The sequence below is a fragment of the Vipera berus genome (assembly GCF_964194415.1).
Source record: "Vipera berus genome assembly, chromosome: 1".
In the NCBI taxonomy this organism is placed as follows: Eukaryota; Metazoa; Chordata; class Lepidosauria; order Squamata; family Viperidae; genus Vipera; species Vipera berus.
The window spans coordinates 290,009,970-290,030,805 of NC_138202.1; the positions used below are offsets into that span (position 1 = coordinate 290,009,970).

Consider the following 20,836-nt stretch of genomic DNA (forward strand, 5'->3'; position numbering starts at 1 on the left):
TATTTTATTTTTTAAAATTTGTATGCTGCCTGACTTCCAATTCTGCATGGTTCTTAAATTAAAAAACAATTTTAAAAAATCAATAAAACAATATAATAAACAAAAATAAAAGATCCAATCTGGGTCAGTCACCGGGACCAGAGGTTTTTGTCTTCTGAGCTTTCGGACTGGTGCTGGAGTCCATCTCCAGGGAACCTCTCTCTAGCAGAGTGTGTGCTGTTCTGTGTGTGGTATTTATAGTGCCTGTTGTAAGTGGCTTTTTAGATGTTGATTGGGGTATGTTGATGGCTGGCTTTTAAGTCATTAACTGTCTTTGGCTTGTGCTGCTTAGCCCTCGCCTTCTAAGTACTTGATAGGCAGGTGGTAAGTCAGCACTCCTGTTGACTGATAAGGGGCCTGTTTCCCCGGCCTCAGTCACTTCCCTGGCTGTTTTTGTGCTTGGTTGTCCAACATTTAACTTTGCAGTGACTGAGATTGTTGGATGAGCAGGCACAAAAACAGCCAGAGGAGTGATTGAACTGGAAAGCTCGGAAGACAAAACCTCTGGTCCCATTATCATGGGACATGTATATTTGCCTTCATTCTTAAGAATAAAAGATGGCCAAATTGCCAAAAAAAGGACTCACACAAGCTGAAAGGGAAATTTAATTCACCTTCACTAAGGGCCAAAGCAAAGCAACCTCAATCTAGCCCATAAAATAAAACAGAATCTATTTCATAACTAGCTTCGCTGATCCCACCTTTCTATCTAAATGCAAGTTACCAGACCATCTACTCTCAGCTGCACTTTCCTCTTATTTGGTTTGTAGCCAGATTTGAAGAAGTGGATAACAAATACTCAGGACAATGGCAAAGAAGAGAGACTTCCTGCCTGTGAGTTACTGAGTTCTTCCTCACCACTTGATTTTCCCTGCCTTCAGTTTGATCCACCCATTAACCCTTAGAGAGCTTGGATTTCTGAAAGTACAGTAGAATTCCTCTCCCTTTATCCCACTCTGTCTCCTGCTTGCCAGTACCACACAGACAACTGGTTGGCTACAGTGGGAAACAAAATGCTAGACTAGAATGGACTTAATCTGATCCAGAAGGATGGCTCTCATATCAATATGTACTTAACAGGCTTATCTGTGACTGTTGGGATAATAATCAGTCCCAGACTGCCCAGGCAGAACTATCTTGCTTTATACGCAGATATTAATCAAAGCAGCATTAAATGATATGTTTCAAGTAATGTATCACTTGATATCACCTCAGACAGAGCTTGTTCATAACCTTGAGATGAAAATCAAAGAGTGACTCACAAATGGGATGAGGGACTATTTCCAAATCAGTTCTAAGCAGTTTGAGAGAGAAAAAGAATTCCTTGAATTACAGTGGTTAAAAAAAGAAAGATAAATGTGAGATTGACCATCCAGTTTCTGTAAATGTAGACCCTCTTGGGATTAACATTTCATTATAATGGGCCAGCTTCCAAAGAATGCAATCCTATGCTATGCTTCCTACTTTGAAATCTGAGTCCTGATGGAAACATGCACATAGCGTTGTTATTCAATCTCATTTTTACTGCTTCACCCTTTAAAGTTCTAAAATGGCTCTGAAGTATCTGTGTGGCTAGCAGTATTAATTCCTTCCCTGTAACTTTACTCCATGTTATTCAGAATATGCTTTTCAGTGATGAATTCTCGAAGACAAGGAAACACTACCTTATGTTAAACAGTTGGGTTCCTTTCTACATAACAAAAACAACCAGAATGTGCCATTCTTAATGTAGTCATGTCTAATAATAGTTAACATGTGAAGCTTTTCATGGTGTGGAAGTCAGTTTCTAAAAACACAGGAACCACTGATTGAAAGATTATTCAGGCTGTGCAATAAAAAAATAATAATTTAGTAGATTGAAATATTATATCCCATGGAAAACCGTACACACAGGTGCTTTGCACACCACTGGATGCCATATGTTTTGATGCATTATCTGCTAAAATAGTCTTCCCTATTGGGTCCACGGAGGGTTATGGGGTCAAAATAGGCAAGTCATTGCAGCATTAATGTTAGATTCAGGTACAAAAGGGATGTCAGTTAGATTGCACTTGTCCAGCTGCCAATTTATCCAAAGCAAGTACCCTTGTTGCTGCGGGCTCCCTTCAGATATCTTAAGTCTATAACATCCCCCTTCAGACAAGGACAGTGAGTTAGGGTAAAAAATATCTCCAAATGTCTTTAGATACAATGATCTGGAATTTGTACAGAATTTGGATCTGAAGTAGACAAAGGTGCTTCAGAGTTTGCAAAGTACCCTTGCTTTGCATAGGGTGGCACAGAAAAATACATTGTGAGTTAAAGAAGAAGCAATCCTATGTATTTTCCTGAGCAAAGCCAGGACAAAGCTCTAGTTTTTTTTAAGAAGCACCCAATAGGTTCAATAAAATGTCCACACCACATCCAAAGTATCTTTGTCCATTTTGAATCTGAATACTACACACCTCCACTCGAACAAAATCACTTCAGGACAGTAGTACACAGTCTGATGGCTCAAGGACGCATGCATCTTTTAGAAAACACCCTGCCCCAAGTTAATGTCTTATTATTTTAATGGATTGAGAAAACAAAGCAATGAAATATATGGGAAAGGATTTAACCTTAACTGATTCCAATTTTGTAGTTGTCCTGACCCTCTTAGTACACCACTGACAAGCCAAGTCCTCTGTCTTGAATATGGTTTCATAACAATGTTTTAGGGAATGAAGTAAGGAAATGACATAACACCTAGTCAATAAAATTGGCACTATATGTAAACAATTAGTTTTCTGATGCCAGGACCAGATTTGGGGCAAATGACACTGGACATTTATTTATTTGCAAGTGTCTGCAGAAGGCCTAGGTTTTCCAAATTAAACAGAGTATTGTTTATGTGAACTTTGCAACAGGATTTTCCAACTAAGGATAAGGTGAGCATGGGCTGAAGAGACATAACCTGAATATATTCTTAGTGTTTTATCAACCATTCTAATCATGCTGAATTTTAATGCTCTGACACTCATATTTTCAAAGTTCCCTGAAAATTTTTTTTACTTAACTTCCATATATATATTTAGAAACATTCTTGATTAGTAGCCATTTGCTTTTTTCACTGCAAGTAAAGAGACCATATTGAAGCAAAGAATAACAGTGATCATAGTCCAACATGAATGGACAAGAGTGCTATATAGGTCTACAAACAGTTACATGTAAGAGTATATTTTAAGACAAAATCTGCATTTTATATTGTTAGATGAATAATTCAATCACTTTGTTTAATATATGTCATGGTAAATGTTTAGTTTAATGTATAGAACCTTTAATCTATAATTATATCATAAATATTATTACAAACAAAATTAGCAGACTGTAAGAACATTGTATTACTGAATGAACATTTTTATGGTTTCCTGTAACTAAATACCTACCTAAAGAACTATTAATGCCTAAATAATATAAGTAAGATATTACCACATGGGGCCCATGTATCCATGACTACATTCACATAACTTTTTGTTTGACCAGCCCTGAATTAGTTTACAGCTTTGGTCCTTGTTGACCTGTTGCCTGTCATAAGATAAATGTCAGATTTGCAGTCTCTGAGTCTTCTTCTAAATAAATGTCAGTAGCTTTGCAAAAGGAGATGCATTTTTTGTATTCCCAGTCAATGCACAGATTTGACCTCTGCCTTAATAAACTTTGTAAGCCGAAGCCAATCTTCAGCTCAACATTAGTAGTTCTTGCCTTAGGTTTGAAAAATACAACTAAGAGTTGCTTAATTATAAACTGTAAATTAACAGATTAGTCCATTCACTGCAAGACTCCAGACTGAAAGAGGTGAGATGCACACTGACCATAATCTGTATTTTCCGGCTCCCAACAATTAGATGGCCAAAAATAGGGTGTCTGCAAAACAAAACAAAGAAAAAATTGGACAAAGGAACACACGATACATATTCTGAATGTCAATTTTTGAGTCACTGCAAGTGAGATGGGCAGCTTTAAAATATGATAAAATTAGCTATTCTTGAGAATCATTGATTGAATAAATTTGCATGTTTGAATAGCTGTGTTAATTAATTAATTCCATTCAATTTATATACTGCCTTGTTCCCAACAACTCTTTTTGTGTGACAATGCTAAGGCTTTGGATTTTTGATGTTATTGTTGTTGTGTTGGGAGTTTTAATGCTGTGGGTAGGGCATTAAATGCAAAAACAAAATCTTCTATTAGCATTCTCCATTCTGAAATTGTGCAAGTAACCCAATATTAAGCTGAAATCAGTTTTTTCTATAAACAAGAATTCTTGATCTTTTCTAAATATTCTGAACTGTTCTTGAATGCAAAGGCTTGCCTTGACTGTAATGAATAGCTTAAAACCTGGTTTTAGTTGCATAATTAAACTCTGTGGCTCACCTGTTTGTCAAAAGGCCCTAGTCTATGTCTGGAAGTTGAGTCATGCCAACTTTTTGGTTTGAAACCAAAAAAGTTGCCATGATTTAACTTCCAGACAACTCTTTCTAGGTGATGAGAATCTTCACAGACATACCACCCTATACTTCTTTCATACAATTAATCTAGCTATGGATTAGAAGAAAGAAAACAAGCTGTAAATTATCTATATATTAAAATGAAAATAGTGGTGCTGCTTATGAAAGGCCAAATACTTCCCAAATACTACTATTTCCATAATTCACACCCACTGGCCATATTTTCTAGAAGTTCTAGTGATTATAGATCAGATCATTTAGGAAGCATCAAGGGAGGGGAAACTATTACATTAACATAATATTAAGAGACTCTCTGTGGGGAAAAGGAAAATATCTCTATCTGACAGAATGAGGAACATATTGATTAGACCATCACTTTATGAAGGGAATTGCTTACTGTTTGGGGTGAATAACTCCACTTCTAATTGTTAGTTAAGGTTTAAACTAATGTTTAAACACCTCTACTCTGTGAGCTGCATTGGCTTCTGGTTGCCCTCCGGGTGAGATTCAAGGTGCTGGTGATGACCTATAAAGCCCTGAATGGCTTGGGTCTGGGATATTTGAGGGAACACCTGCTGCCAGCATCAAGTTCCCTTCGTCCAGTGCGCTTGCATAGGGAGGGTCTTCTCAGGGTGCTGCCGGTAAAAGATTGCCGGTGGATAACACCCAGGGGGAGGGCCTTCTCTGTGGGTGCGCCTGCCCTCTGGAACCAGCTGCCCGTGGAGCTCAGGACTGCCCCTGACCTGCGTTCATTCCGCCGGGACCTGAAGACCTGGCTCTTTGAGCTCTCTGGCCCAGGCTGAGAATTTTAACTGGGGTTTTGTTTTCAGGGATAATTTAATCTTTTTAATTGTCTTTTAACTTTTGTATTTTGTATTGGTGTGATTTTAAAATGCCCTGTAAACCGCCCTGAGTCCTTCGGGAAAGGGCGGTATATAAATCTAATAAATTAAATTAAATTAAATAAATTAAAAAAACAATGCTGTAAAAACTTACTTGGAACCGATAAAAGGTACCATCATCCTTCAGAGTTAGAACATGGTCTGAAATAGGGAAGAAATAACCATGGGCTGCCATAAGTGTTCCCAAATGAAGGGCTTCCACTATACCAGAAGGAGACAAAAACATTGTGATGTTTTATTTTATGCATTTTTTTCCTACTTGAGAGATGTTCGAATCCCTTCTATGGTAGAATTTTCATGAGTCAGTGACAAATTGGCTGATGAAATTATCAATTATAGGAAATTATAATAAATTATAACTGAATAAATTATATAAATTATAGAAAAGAAATTCATTCTTACAATTGATAGCAATGATAGTATTAAAATAAAAGCACTTGCTATCACTGTGCATAAGCCATAATTATGCAATGATGTCCCATGCAAAGACATTCTCATGATGACATCATAAAGCATTTGTTGTCATTTGCCCTTGCTCTCATGTCAACACCCTTAATCATGAAAAAAAAATATCCTTGTGTTTACCACGTATTAAGAAGAAGAGGCAACAAGAGAAATCAAACATTAAATTGTATTGAATTTAGATTGGGATAACTCTATTAAAGAATGTTTTTTTTGTTTTTCTGCATTAAAAAACTTGGACATCCTAACATAGATAATGGAATGTTTACCATCAGAACAATAACCACATTATAAAATCAAACATTGCTATTCCACAGTAACAAAGTGCTCTAAGAATATATTTATATAGGTAAAGCCCATTCTGCAGTCAATTAATTGGTTTGATATTCTTTGAATTTGAGTCTATTGGGACAATCCATTATAATGTTCATTATCACATAGTTGCTCTTTGTAGGTTATTTAAAGAAATCCCTCATGGATGACCTTAACTGTTATAAACCTGCTGCAAATCATCACGAGTACAAGGGGGCTTCAAACATGACCCACTTATTAAGAAGCAGAGTTATATAATAGTGAAGTGGTTAAACATGGACTGAAGAGATCCATTTTCAAGTCCCTCCTCAACTACAAAGCTTACAAGGTGATTTTAGATCAGTTATCTTCTTTCAAGGTTGTTCTTGTAAGGATAACATTAGTGTATATTGCCATGTGCTTCCAAAGAAAAAAATGAATGCTGATGACAAGGATACAAAAACATTAATAAGGCAGCTCCAGGCAAAAAGCTTTGTGATGATAACACAGCTTCAGCACAGTTCTAGGCTGCATTAACAGAGGGATAGAATCAAGATCACGTGAAGTGTTAATATCACTTTACAATGCCTTGGTAAGGCCACACTTGAATACTGCATCCAGTTTCGGTCACCATGATGTAAAAAAGTTGTTGAGACTCTAGAAATACTGCAGAGAAGAGCAACAAAGATGATTAGGGGATTGGAGGCTAAAACATATAAGGGAACGGTTGCTGGAATTGGGTATGTCTAGTTTAATGAAGAGAAGGATGAGGAGCTGCCACAAAGAAGATGGAGTCAAGCTATTCTCCAAAGCACCTAAAGGCAGGACAAGAAGCAATGGATGGAAATTAATTAATTAAAGGGAGAAGCAACCTAGAACTAAGGAGAAATTTCCTGACAGAACAATTAATCAGTGGAACAACTTGCTTCCAGAAGTTGTGAATGCTCCAAAACTGGAAGTTTTTAAGAAGAGATTGGACAACCTTTTCTCTGAAATGGTATAGGGTTTCCTGCCTGAGCAGGGGGTTGGACTAGAAGACCTCCAAGGTCCCATCCAACTGTGCTATTCTGTTTTGATAAAAGAGTAACTCCAAGGAGTTACATGAGGTTTCTTCAGCAGTCTTTTATACTAAGAGCATATTTTTAAAAATTACTATCAGAAAATAAGTTGAATGCAAGGTACTTCGACTATTTTGGCCAGTAATCTTGGGGACACCTTATTGTTCTTTTTAATAGCAAGCTTAAATAGTCCCACTTAACAAAATTAATGCATATGCAAGAAACTTGTTCTTTTTAGTTACTACTCCCAAAAATGGATTTTTAAAAAAAATTAAAACTGAGTCTCAAAGAATGTGGATATATGCCACAGAGCCAGTCTACTTTGTGTCCCCTCCATTTTGACCTTAAGCCCAGGAGAAAGAAAGCTATGAGTAACTCCTTTCTTCTAAAGATGAGATAGATAGACAAATCTGGCTGGCATGTACTGCATGGGACAGGAGCTTCTCCCCCATTTCTACTGTCTCTCCCTCCCATACAGTTCCATCTGTTTCATCAGGGTTTGTAGGAAGAAGAGTTTGGGAAAAGAATTGTCATCTCCTCCTCATCTACCACCTCCTCTTCTCCAAACCTGTCTGGGCATACGGAGAAAGTCCTGCCAAGTTCAGTTGTCACCCCTTTTGAGAGGGCTTAGTGTGGGTAAAGAGACAAGAGGCACTGAGGGCGCATTGCTGTGACAGTTGAGACGTTATTGTGAATTAAGCAAGCAAGCAAATAAACAAACCATAACACCGAAATTATAAATACTGTACATGCATCTAGAGTGGAGAGTCTGTTGTATATTTTTTTTCCTCAAGTGATGTAAAGGTTAGATTTTTTACTGCAAATTTCAGCTGCACCACTCAATATTGGGGAAATTTGTACAGAAGGGGGTTGTGACCCATCTCCATTGTCCCTGAAGATGAAATCTGCAGGAAGGCAGATTCTGACTGAATGTTAGAAAAAAAAATCCTAACAATACAACAATGGAATCAGTGATAGCGATGAGCATCCCTTCACTGGATAGTGAAGCTAGATTTATGCCAGAGATGCTTTAAGTGAAGCCTCTGCATTAAGCAGCAGGATAGACTGAGTAGCCTAATGCCTTTTTCCCTTTAGGATTCTGTGACTTATCATCTTGATGATAGCAAAGATGATTCAAGTTTGATCCCAGGTATCTCAGGAAAAGAAGACAGTTTCACTGTCTTTTGATGATGATGAAATGAATTGCAGCTTTTCTCAGCTTCATGATCTTCAGCCAGCATAAGTCAGCAGTGAAATAAAAATTATTGTTAACAAATTTCAAAGGATGGATAATCTTAAAACAATCCAATACAAAGTTCGTGTCAGATTCCTTTTTTTCTTTTAATTTCTTTTCTAGATTACAGGTAGTCTTTATTTACTGACTGCTTCATTTAAAGTTAAAGTTATGGTAATGTAAAAAAAAATTAAGCTTTGCAACCAACTTTACTACCATTACAGTCAGGGCTTTTTTTCTCATAGAACGCTCAGAACAGAGTTCCGGCACCTTTTTTGGATGGAACCTTGTAGAGTAGGCAAGGTGGGTTGTATGACATGTGTGAGTTCCGGCACCTTTTTCTTTTACAAAAAAAGCACTGATTATAGCATCCCATTTGATCAACATTCAGGGGGCTTTGGAACTGGCACACATTCACAACTTTATTTGTTTGCGGTCACAGACCAAAGTACAAATACAACAAAAGAAAAAAAACATGGAGAAAGTAAAATCATAAACAATTGGACACCAGAAGCCTTGGCTGAGGGGAATTACAACATTCTCCTCTAATAGTTACAGCTCTTTAAAAAATTTACAGACCTGAGAAGTAATATATGAGGAGCCATCCCCTAAACAATATAAGACCAAATTACTAGCATTGGGACCAGAAGGGTCTATTTTAAGGAGAGACAGTAATTTAGTTCTGCCTGCGTTATACATAGGGCAGTATAAAAAGACATGCTCCACAGTTTCAACCTCAGCCCTATCACAGGGGCATAATCGTTCACTAATCGGGAGCCTCTTAAATCGCCAGTCGAGTAGTGCTGAGGGCAAGACATTGAAACGGGCTAGAGAGAAGACTCTCCTATACTTGGGGATAGTTAGAGTGTACAAGTATGAAGCCATCCTCAGTCCATAATTATTAGATTGGCTGAAGATCAGACGGGAGCAGGTTTTTTTAGCTCTGGCTCTTAAATATTGCAAATCTATGTCTACAAGCCGTTGGACTACCCTAGATTGGGCGTCCTTAAGGCCATAATCTCCCAAGGCATCACCCAAAAAACCTAGCAAGTGGAGTTTCTTCGTCAGCTCCCTCTCCCAACGAGAAGTATGAGGGTCAGCAAACACCAGGGAGAGGTAGCTACCAGGGACTGCCGAGAAGAGCACCCGAAACCACACCATGTATTCGATTGAACGAATGCCCAGTTCCAGGTACATTGGAGCAAAGCCAACACAGGGAGGGAGACCCAGAAGTTTCCTAAGAAAAACAGCCTGGGTTCTTTCAATACAATCCTTGAAGCCGCGTATCCATATGGGAATCCCATAAAGAGTTTGGGCCAAGGTTTTGTCTTTATATATACACAGAGCAGAAGGGATGAACTGGCCTCCTTGGGTAAAGAAAAATCTTAGAATCTGCTGATGGCTACAGGAGGCCGAATTCAGCACCTGGGTTCAATGTCTGGTCCAAGTGCCTGTATTCTGAAATTGAATACCTAAATACTTGAAGTGGAAGACCTGCCTAACAGCATTACCATTAATAGCCCAGTTGTATAACTTCCGGGCTCTAGAGAACACCAATACTTTAGATTTGTCATAATTAATGGACAAGTGGTTCTCAGCACAGTAGGACCCACATGCAGAAAGTAATCTTTTCAGTCCTAGTCTTGATAGTGATAGAAGGACCGCATCATCAGCGGAAGAAGAGGAGAAGCGGAATCTTTGTAATTGACAGCTTTGGGACATGGGACTCAATAGGTCCAATGTAAGAGGCCAAATCAGATAAGAATAAATTAAACAAAAGAGGGGCCAGGACACAACCCTGCCTTACTCCGCTGTTGGTCCCGCAACAAAAGTTAACATAATACACACTAAACTGGTGGTGGCGAACGTATGGTACACGTGCCACAGGTGGCATGCAGAGCCCTCTCTGTGGGCATGTGCACTGTCAACCCAGTCCAAGGCCTTCAGCTGGGTTTTATAAAACCTTTTCGATTTAGGCCTCTGCTGCCGTATGCAAAAAAAAAGGTCAATCAATCAATCAATCAATTTCAACTTCTCACAGGGAAAAAAAAGATCTTGCAAAGTTGGAATTGATTGATTGAACTTTTTAATCCCACCCAGTCTGCCGTTATCACCGCAGCCACACCCACCCAATTGGCCATGCCCACCCAATTGGCCACACCCACCAAATGGGCCATGCCCACCCAGCACCCAATGATACATAAGTGGGTTTTGGGTTGCAGTTTGGGCAGGCGGTCTCTAAAAGGTTCACCATCACTGACTAAACAATGTATTTTCTCAAGCATCAAGATCCTAAATCATTATAATCTTTAATCTCATTACTAAAGCTTGAAGTCCAATTTTCAGGATAAGTATTTTTGAGATAGGGCAGCTGGCAACAGGACATATTCTTTATTTGTGGAAAACACTCTCAAAATCTCAGGAACAATTCAATTTTATTATATATGATTTGCATAGTTGCACTCATGCTCAAGGTTTATTTCTTACCGAGAGAGTGTTGCATTGTATCAGGGAGACTGCAACATCAAAAGGCCTATAAGCGTTCCAAAACAATGAAATTACTATTATGGTATATTATTGTGTTTATAAAGCCAGACATGCAAAACAGCCAGAAAAAACTATGACAGTGTTAAAGGTCCCTAAATCAAGTTAGACAGGGTAACTCTTAGAATTTATTCTAAGACGACTAAGCAAGAAAGGTAGAAGTTGTCATACATAATGAAGAGGGAAAGATACTACTTTTCAGGCCCTAAAACCAAGGGTCCTGCTGGCTGCTTTGGAGCAGAATATTGTTATTGTTGAATTTACCAAGTTTGGATGCCTGGATAGGAACAAAACAGGATGGGATGATGATGAAGCCAAGAATGAAGAAAACTAAGCTTCCACTCTACTGTTATTACATAATATTTGTGAATCATTAAAATACAATTTTCATTTGTTCTTTAAAAATAGCTCCAGAATAAGTGAAAAGGTGGGATAGTCAAGGAATATTTGTGTTTTAATAATGGGGAGTAGCTTGCTAATTATCAAGCTGATTTCTAAAATGTAACTATTACTAGTGTGTATTCATCCATCATTTAGATTTTTCCCCTAGTTAATCTCAAGAAACAGTAGAAACCTGAGTCTAACATGAAAATCCAGATGTCTGCTTTTACCCCACATTTACCCCAACAGCACTATCACAGACCCCAACAACTTTGCACACAGGATTAATGGTAATGTTATCTGCTCTTCCTTTAAGTCATCATGAGTTACAAGGTCAAAGTAGTATCAGAATATGTTAGCTTCCAAGGATGTTCAATTATAGATCCCTAGGTATCATTCTGGAACCACAAAACGGTAGAGCAAGGGACTGTGGAACTCACACACATCAAAAGGTTTCAGGCTGTCTCTGAACACACAATTAACCAACACAATGGAAATTTAACATCTCACAATTACTAATTAATGAGATATTTGTAATTGGCATCTTGTGTAGTCTACTACTGCGTAACTACCCTTTCTCCCCCTGTCTCTTGCTTCATTTGAATTTAAATTCCTGTTGTTGTTTTTAGTTGCAAAGTTGATTGCAACTAAAGTTGATTGCAGTGGATCACGTTTTGTCAGAACTCTCTGCTATGACCCGTCTGTCTTGGAGGGCCCTGCACGGCATAGCTCATAGCTTCATTGAATTACCCAAGCCCCTTCACCACGATAAGGCAGTAATCCATGAAGGGGATTTAAATCATACATCAGTTTAATACTCCATGGATCTGACAATGTGAGCCACAGCTCATAAAAGCTTATGTTTTTTTAATGAGTTAGTTTGAACAGGTGTCAAACTTCCTTCTGAATTTAGGCATCTTATCATGTTATTTAACATGGTCTTCTACAACTTTGGGTGACCCACCTTTTTGTGTTATTAGAAAATTTATTAGAAAATTATCAAGATTTTTTCCCCAAAGAAATTCACCTGCCTCATCAACTTACCTGTACTGTTGATACAGTATGATACATATTTTAATATTGGCCCTCCATCTTTCCTGTGGTGTTTTTTGCCCCTAGCTAATCAACAGGAGGCGATATATGACTGGTTTCATTCTTAATGAATTTCATCAGATACATATAGACTCGGTAATCAGTTTTAGACATCATATAGTCCAACTTTCTTTACCAATAAGTAAGTGGCAAAAATACCACAGAAACATATACAGTAAATGCACCCACATCCCTGTGTGGTGGGTGGGTAACAAGATTCACAGAATGTGTAGCTTAAGTTCATGACATGCATCAACTTGTTTCTCTAGATTGGCAGCTTAAAATAAAGAAGATATACTGTTATTCCTCACCTCCATCTTTCCCTGCTTATAAAGTCAGTTATATATTTGACACATACATATTTGTAGATTATCCTACAGAATTGCTCTGTATTTTTAATATGCAAATGGAAGAGTTTAGATTTCACCTCTTGTAATGTTTTTACAGTTTGTAATATGTGGAATCATATCTTAAAATTAAAAGTCACTATAATAGAACATAGACTAATAGAGAAGTCTTCTAAGCCAACTCCCTGCTCAAGCAGTAGACCCTATACCATTTCAGACAAATGATTGCCCAGTCTCTTTTTGAAAGCCTGCAATGATGGACACATTATAATAATAATGAGAATTAAAATAATGCCCAAAATTAAAATAATGCCCCAAAAAACCCAGGTCATAATTGTATGCAAAGGGAAGTTTGAAAACTGAAATTTTAATAGAACGTGAGGAGAGCAAAGGCCTTGAGCTGGGTTATATGGGTGGAGGAATATAGCTTCCTTGCTATTATTAAGGAGCATTGATTAACATCCATGTGAGGAACTAACTGCTCTTTCTGGAGAACTGGGATCCTAGTGCCTTCTATTTGTTACATAAGATGCACAGTCATTTTCCTGAAAGCAACTCCAATACAGTTGGCATTTTTAATGATGTAACCTTAAGGTAGGAAATGATCATGCTTGTGAGTCATTTTAACACAACAAAAGTTTTAAGGATTTTCATTCTTCTGCTATAGGAACCAATTCAGTAGGCTTTATCTTTATGCTATGAACACATGAAGCCACGTGCAGCTTGAGAAAATGTATTAGACAGCATAATCCCCATTTTCTTACTGAGGAAGAGTTTGAAAATAGGCACTAATTCTCCTATACATCATTATTAATTTATTCACTTTAAAATATTTGAAACTAAAGCTTCTGTTCTCTTGTCATATTACGACACGTGTCTCAAGACAATGAAGTAAAAATCATAGCAACCATATTTGAAAAGTAAAGTTAAGGAGGTTTTGAGGGCATAAGTAAGACAACCTACATCTGAACTATATAAATCTTTTATATCTGCTAAATTGGACATTCATTCCCTTATACACTTGACACTTAATACAGAATACTGATTGAACTGCATAAATCAATTGGCCTTTAGAATGAAAGAGTAAACAAGTATTATTTCAATTATTAAGGACACTAAGTCCAAAGTATATAACCAGCATTTTTATATACATGACATTGAAGAGAAGGGCTAACAGGGGCATTAATATAATCCTGTAGGATAACTCCATTTTGAAAATTGCAGGTAATTTATTTTTCATGCATTGGCTAATAGGGATAAAACTGCAGAATGACAATATATGCAATTAAAACATATTTTGATCTCACAATTTGTCTAGACACATTAGCAGCATCTATTATCTTAAATTACTAATAGCACTGAAATGTGTTTTGGGGTTTTTTCTCATCTGTGATATTTTTAAATAATCAGTTAAAGAATATTGTTACATTGAACTTTAGCTGTTTGCAAGAACATTGGATTAGGAAATTGGCATAACTATACTAACTGTAATTCTAATTAACCAATGGTCAAAGGTTTTAAAGAATATTAAATATGTTTTTAGGTGAAGTCCTTGATGCTCTCTGAGCTTGGTTGTTTGCTTGCAGTCATTTCATTACCCAAGTAAGTAACATCATCAGTGGTATCTGGTAAGGAAATGTCTGTAAGCTAACAACCAAGCTAAGAAAACTCCAAGGACTCCACAGTTCAACCCTGAGCTATAGATATTCTCTTCTATTGATTTTTTAGGAGTTAATGTGACTTGAATTCAACAAAAATATTTTTCCTAATTATTAATTACCTCAGAGAGTTGAGGTGCCAACTTTATTATGCTCAAAATGTAAATTGATTAAGAGGACACTTAATCCTGCAAATATAATATGGGTTGCAGAACTGAAGATGCTTTTGTTTCAATCACCCTTTGAAGCTGGGTTGATTTTATAGCTGGGAAGCTATAAAAATGTTTTAAATAAAATTAATAAATGAAATAAGCCCTGGGAGCACCCAACGTGGCCTCTGAAGATCCTACATTTGTGGAAGGAAGAGGAAACAGTCCTTAAAAATCAACGGTGGCCCAGTCCTACTCAAAATGCCTTTGTCCAAGAGGGCTCTTAAAAGCTTGCAAGCATTTAGAAAAAAAAGATTATTTCTCTGAGCACATCTGCCCAACACCTTGCAGTGTCTTCATAAGGTTTTTTACTTAGCCATCATTACATCCTTCAGAAAAGCACTGAATACTAAGGCCACCTGCCTCCAATCATCACTAAGGAAATCCTTAAGAATGGGATGATGCCCCCAAAAGTTAAGATTGATTTGAGAGGCTTTGTATATGGAATCATGTTTGCATTAATAACAGTGGTGATGGGAGATAAATTAATCTACATGGCCGCAAGAGATTCCAATTTCAAATTAAAGGAGCTATCTGTGATACACAGAAGTGGAGTATTGAAGTTTTAAAATAGTATCTTTTTGAAAAAGTTTCATAGCTCTAAAATTTTCAGTCCTTGCTCCAATTCTGTCATAAGCTGGCATAAGAACATTTAGCATTAGCATATAATTAGAAGTATAAGATTAATTGAATGATATTTTTAAAATGATTAATACCACAATCTGTACCGTTGATGTCCCAGATGGTGCTTCTGGTACCTAATGATAGAGGTTTTTAGGTCTTCGTTCACCTGCACCATTGATGTATTGGGACACGTGTGCAAGATAAATGCAACATTACCAGCTAAAATATTGAAAGCTGAATATACAAGCACAGTTACAGGAACTACAGCATGCATTAACAAGTGCAAACTATCTATGCCGTTTCAAGTAAACAAATAATATGACAATAGTTAGCATGCAATACAGACATATTCTACTATTTTTATATAGATTCCCTTGCTGTGGGATCTAAGAAGAGTTAAAACAAATGCTCCAAAACTACATCATCATCATCATCATCATCATCAGAAGAAGAAGAAGAAGAAGAAGAAGAAGTACTTGGAAGGGACCTTGGAGGTCATCTAGTCCAACCCCCTGCTCAGGCAGGAAACCCTATACCATTTCAGGCAAATGGCTGTCCAGTCTGTTCTTAAAAACTTCCAGTGTTGGAGCATTCACCACTTCTGGAGGCAGGTTGTTCCACTGGTTAATTGTTCTAACTGTCAGGAAGTTTCTCCTTAGTTCTAGGTTGCTTCTCTCCTTGACTAGTTTCCATCCATTGCTTCTTGTCCTGCTTTCAGGTGCTTTGGAGAATAGCTTGGCTCCCTCTGCTTTGTGGCAGCCCCTGAGATATTGGATCACTGCTATCATGTCACCCCTCACCCTTCTCTTCGTTAAACTACACATACCCAATTCCAGCAACTGTTCCCTATATGTTTTAGCCTCCAGTCCCCCAATCATCTTTGTTGCTCTTCTCTGTACCCTTTCTAGAGTCTCGACATCTTTTTTACATCGTGGTGACCAAAACTGGATGCAGTATTCTAGGTGTGGCCTTACCAAAGCATTGTAAAGTGGTATTAGTACTTCACTTGATCTTGATTCTATCCCTCTGTTAATGCAGCCTAGCACTCTGTTGGCTTTTTTGGCAGCTGCAGCACACTGCTGGCTCATTTTGAAGTGATTGTCTACTAGGACTCCAAGATCCCTCTCACAGTTACTACTATTGAGCAAGGTACCACCTATACTACGTATACCTGTGCATTTGATTTTTCCTGCCTAAATGTAGAACCTTACTTTTTTCACCATTGAATTTCATTTTGTTAGATAGCGCCCAGTGTTCGAGTCTGTCCAGACCCTCCTGTATCTTAAGCCTATCTTCTGGAGTATTGGCTATTCCTGCCAGCTTGGTGTCGTCTGCAAATTTGATGAGTTCCCCATCTATCCCCTCATCCAAATCGTTGATGAAGATGTTGAAGAGCACTGGGCCCAGAACAGAGCCCTGGGGCACCCCACTACACACTTCCTTCCATGTAGATGCAGTTCCATTGAGGACCACACGCTGAGTATGGCCTGTCAGCCAGCTATGAATCCATCTGGTGGTGATGCTATCTAACCCACATTTTTCTATCTTATCAAGTAGTAGGTTGTGATCTACTTTATCAAATGCCTTACTGAAGTCCAAGTAAATTATATCTACAGCATTCCTCTGGTCCACTAATTTTGTCACTTGGTCAAATTTTGTCACTTTTTCATATTTGTCCTGTTTTCTGCATCTGCCATACACTGTGGCAATTATTAAATAAAAATAGGATAAATATCAACATTTGGAAAGGTGGAGAGAAGCCCATATTCCCCACACTGTTCAGCTATGAAGCTTAGACTTTAGAGACAACAGCTTATTCTTGCTCTCTGCTGTGCATGTCAACAAACCTGTCTGAGTTTGCCCACTTCCTCTCTTAATTACTTCTGCAAATGGCATGTAAGTTGCTTTTAGGATACAAAGAACCCTCAGAAGGACAAGTTTCATTATGCTGAGCGGGTCACCTTCAATACTCAGTGAAAGAAGTTTCATGTCAGTTTAAGCAAAACATACTTAATCATCATTCTTAAATTATCTTTTAATTTAACCATTTTTGACAGAATAAAATGGGTGCTGTGTAAGACACAGCCATGTACCTCTGCTGAAGATGGAGCATAAGAGATTAAGGCCTACAAAGAAAACACAAGAGTTTCTCACTTGGGCTATAGTATTTCTCTCCTAAAAGAATACAAAAAGACTTCTTGCTCCAATCCTTCTAGTTCTAATGCAAAAAAGAGCAGCATCACTTTAAATTAAATGTAATAAATGCAAGCTATATGAATAACAAGAGTTATATGTGCTGCTAACACATTCACACCATACAACAGCATTTTAACAGTGTGAAGATGAGATCTCTCAATTCTGTGTCCTCAAAAGCAGCAAGCTGTGAGGTACTATCACCCCTGACATTAAAAGCACCCAGGCTGCTCAACTGCTAGGTGCTTCTGCAAAGGATTTGAAAACATGTATCTCCATAGCCAAAGGAAGCAGCAGAATCGATAGTGCCAGACACTGTGTGGAATTCACACCAGTATCAATATCTACATTCATGTCCACATCTACATCTACATTTATATCTTATGTGTGAGAGAGAAAGAGAGAGAGAGAGAGAGAGAGAGAGAGAGAGAGAGAGAGAGAGAGAGAGAGAGAGAGAGAGAGAGAGAGAGAGAGAGAGAGAGAGAGAGAGAGAGAAATGTTTTACAAAGTAGTTTGCAATCTTTCTCTTAATAGCCAGAACAAATTTTACAGAGGCCAAAAAGTTGTCTGCATTGATAAGGGCTTAAACCTACAGTAGTTCTCTAACCTCAAAAAAAGGCAAGATAGTATTGACCCTGTACCCATGAGAGAGCTGGGATTATAGAAATATTACCATGCTAAATGTCTGAAAAGGTAATACTGTTTAATATTACAACTTGGGTTCACATATATATTCCTCTATATTCAAAAATGCTGTAAAGAGAAAGATATGAAGAAGAAATTGTTGTCTGGAATGTATAGTCTCCTGCCTGAGTAAGGGGTTGGACTAGAAGACTTCCAAGGTTCCTTCCAACCCGGTTATTCTATGTTCTACATTCTATGTTCTACCACAAGATGCTGTTAGATTAGTGGTACAGTTTAAATTCAGCTCTTTTTTCTTGCCTTTCTCAGTCTGCTTTTTCCCCTTCTCTCTCTGTACACTGCATATTTTCCGAATTCAGAAAACCATTTTCTGCATTAGAGGGGGGGGATCCTGAGAGCAGTATTAAACTGAAGAGTGACAACACATGTACATTCTTCAAAATCCCAATAGAACAACAATCTTTATCACTTGCTTAAAACAGTGTAAGTTAATCTCACCTCCTTTGCAACAATCAGGGTGCCGCTACCAAAGATGCCCCATTTTTAATTCCCAACAATCTAGTCTAATTAAAGATTTTCCAGTGAGGATTGTAAATTACGGAGTGTCTATGCAGATTCTCAGTCATCCAGGTCATGGTTGTCCCAAAGATGCTTTTTCAAGAGGCAACTGGACTTTCTTGTTTTTCTTTGAAGATATTTCACTTCTCATCCAAGAAGCTTCTTCAGCTCTAACTGGATGGTGGGGAATGGAAGGATTTATATTCCTTGCAGACAGCTGGTCATTTGCATTCTTTTAGAGGGTTGTTGAGGCCACTTGAAGGTTTATCTAGGATTTGTGCCAAAAATGAACCACAAGCTTGAAATTATGGCTGCAGAAGTTTAGTTACTGCAGTTTATATGAGGTGTAGTTTCAGAATGTTTTCAAGGGCAATCCCATGTCCTACGTTCTTCCTAAATAAGAGGTGATTAAGGTATGAGTCATTGTAGCCAGATCTCTTTTTTCCTCAAATAGTGCACAGCTGGCAAACTGGATAAAGCTGTGCAAAGGCGTTTTCAGGCATTCTTGCTATCTGAGTCCCTGCCAAACTATTCAGAATCCTAATTCATGTGCAAATTAGAAACCTAATCTTTCAGAGATACTGCTGCCCTAACTTGAATGGGTTGGATTCCTCACTACCCTATTAGATTGTCTACTGATCAAGAGAATTTCCTCCATGCCTGGGTGAACTTCACTTTCTTCCCCATATCCAATGCGTCACTGCACTGATGGTACAGTTCAAAGACTCCACCTTAGGCTCCTTAGCATCATTTCAGATGATACAGAATTTGATGTTATTCAGTGCATTCTTATGATTTAATCCCTGATCTATGGATAACATTCCTCACTCAGTGTCTTCATGTACACATTAAAAAAAAAGTACAATATACACCGTAGATCTAAGAAACCCACAGGATAATAGCAAGAGTTTTTACTGCATCATCTTCTGGAAGAACTGAAAAATAGTGTCCACAACTACTATCAATAACAATTCTCAAAAAGTTTCTAGTCACTGGTTATATGAATTGCTGTTGAAAATTCCATTAAAACCATGCCCACTTCCCAGCACATTCTGTCTGTAAAATATCTATGGTTCTTTTTACCCCAAAAGTGAGCTAAAATTCAAATTGAAGAGTTCTGTATGATCATACTCAAAGAGAGTCAGTTTGGTCTAGTAGTTAAGATTCCAGGCTAGAAACTAGGAGATCATGAGTTCTTGTCCACCGTAGGCATGAAAGCCAACTGGGTGACTTTGGGCCAATCACTTCCTCTTAGCCCATCTCACTTCATAGGATTGTGGTTGTGGGGAAAATAGGAGGAGGAAGAAGTATTAGATATGTCCTCATAAAACTAATAAAGGCATGATGTAAATAAATGAGAAGATTAAGATATGGAGTGATTCAATATAAGACAATATAGTAAGAGAAAATGGAATGGAAATAAACAATGGCAAAAGAAGATAGAAACAATATTTTTGTCTTTTTGCTAATGATCTCCAGGAATGGACTCTGGAGAACAGATAGAGGCATATCTAAAATAATGTTTGTAACATTCTAGTTTTCTTTTAATTTATAGGCCTGCAGTATATATAACAGAATTTTCTCTTTTGAAATGTTTCTTTACCCTTTCCATTAGCAGAAATATTTGATGAATGGATTGGAAACTCTTTGGATCTCATATGACAATTTTATCTTTAGGGGACTTACGGTATTTTCCAAACATAAGAGGTTCGATTTTACAACATTATTACATTTTACAAGTTAGCTACATTGTTGTTGCTATTTTTATATTGAATATTTCTCTTGTCCCTATTTTAATCATGACAACATAAAAAATCCCAAAGTACTTTGAATGATTAATATAATATACATTCAGTGATTGTATCTTTATCTAACCCATCCTCACTAGGGGATGGGATGGGAAGACATACTAGTAAGAAGATTTTCTATGGTCCTTCAGTTATCAACTTGAAAGGAAAGTGGGACAGAGTTGCAAACAACCACTGAGAGAAAAGATTCTGTATTTTGATCTTTTCATAACTTTGTCCTTTCGTATGGAATATTATATAAAAGAGAGTGCTAATTTAATTGACATAATTCATGAGTGGGGAGCATTTTAAAACACAAGCTTTCATTATGAACAAGCTCTAATGG

The 20,836-nt window shown here is 37.6% G+C and overlaps 1 protein-coding gene across 12 annotated transcripts in view; it reads right to left on the bottom strand.

The window, feature by feature from the left end:
- The window catches only part of RGS7 (regulator of G protein signaling 7), a gene marked incomplete at both ends in the record, with an annotated part of 189,726 nt that overhangs the window by 44,190 nt on the left and 124,700 nt on the right, over window positions 1–20,836 (bottom strand). For 9 of the 12 annotated variants that reach the window (XM_081323372.1, XM_081323373.1, XM_081323374.1 and 6 more), the window contains 2 exons: window positions 3,873–3,924; window positions 5,505–5,611. The exons of the other annotated variants lie outside the window; for them this stretch is intronic. In XM_081323372.1, the coding sequence (XP_081179498.1) occupies window positions 3,873–3,924; window positions 5,505–5,611 (159 nt within the window). The remainder of the gene's footprint in view (window positions 1–3,872; window positions 3,925–5,504; window positions 5,612–20,836) is intronic. 12 annotated transcript variants of the gene reach the window in all.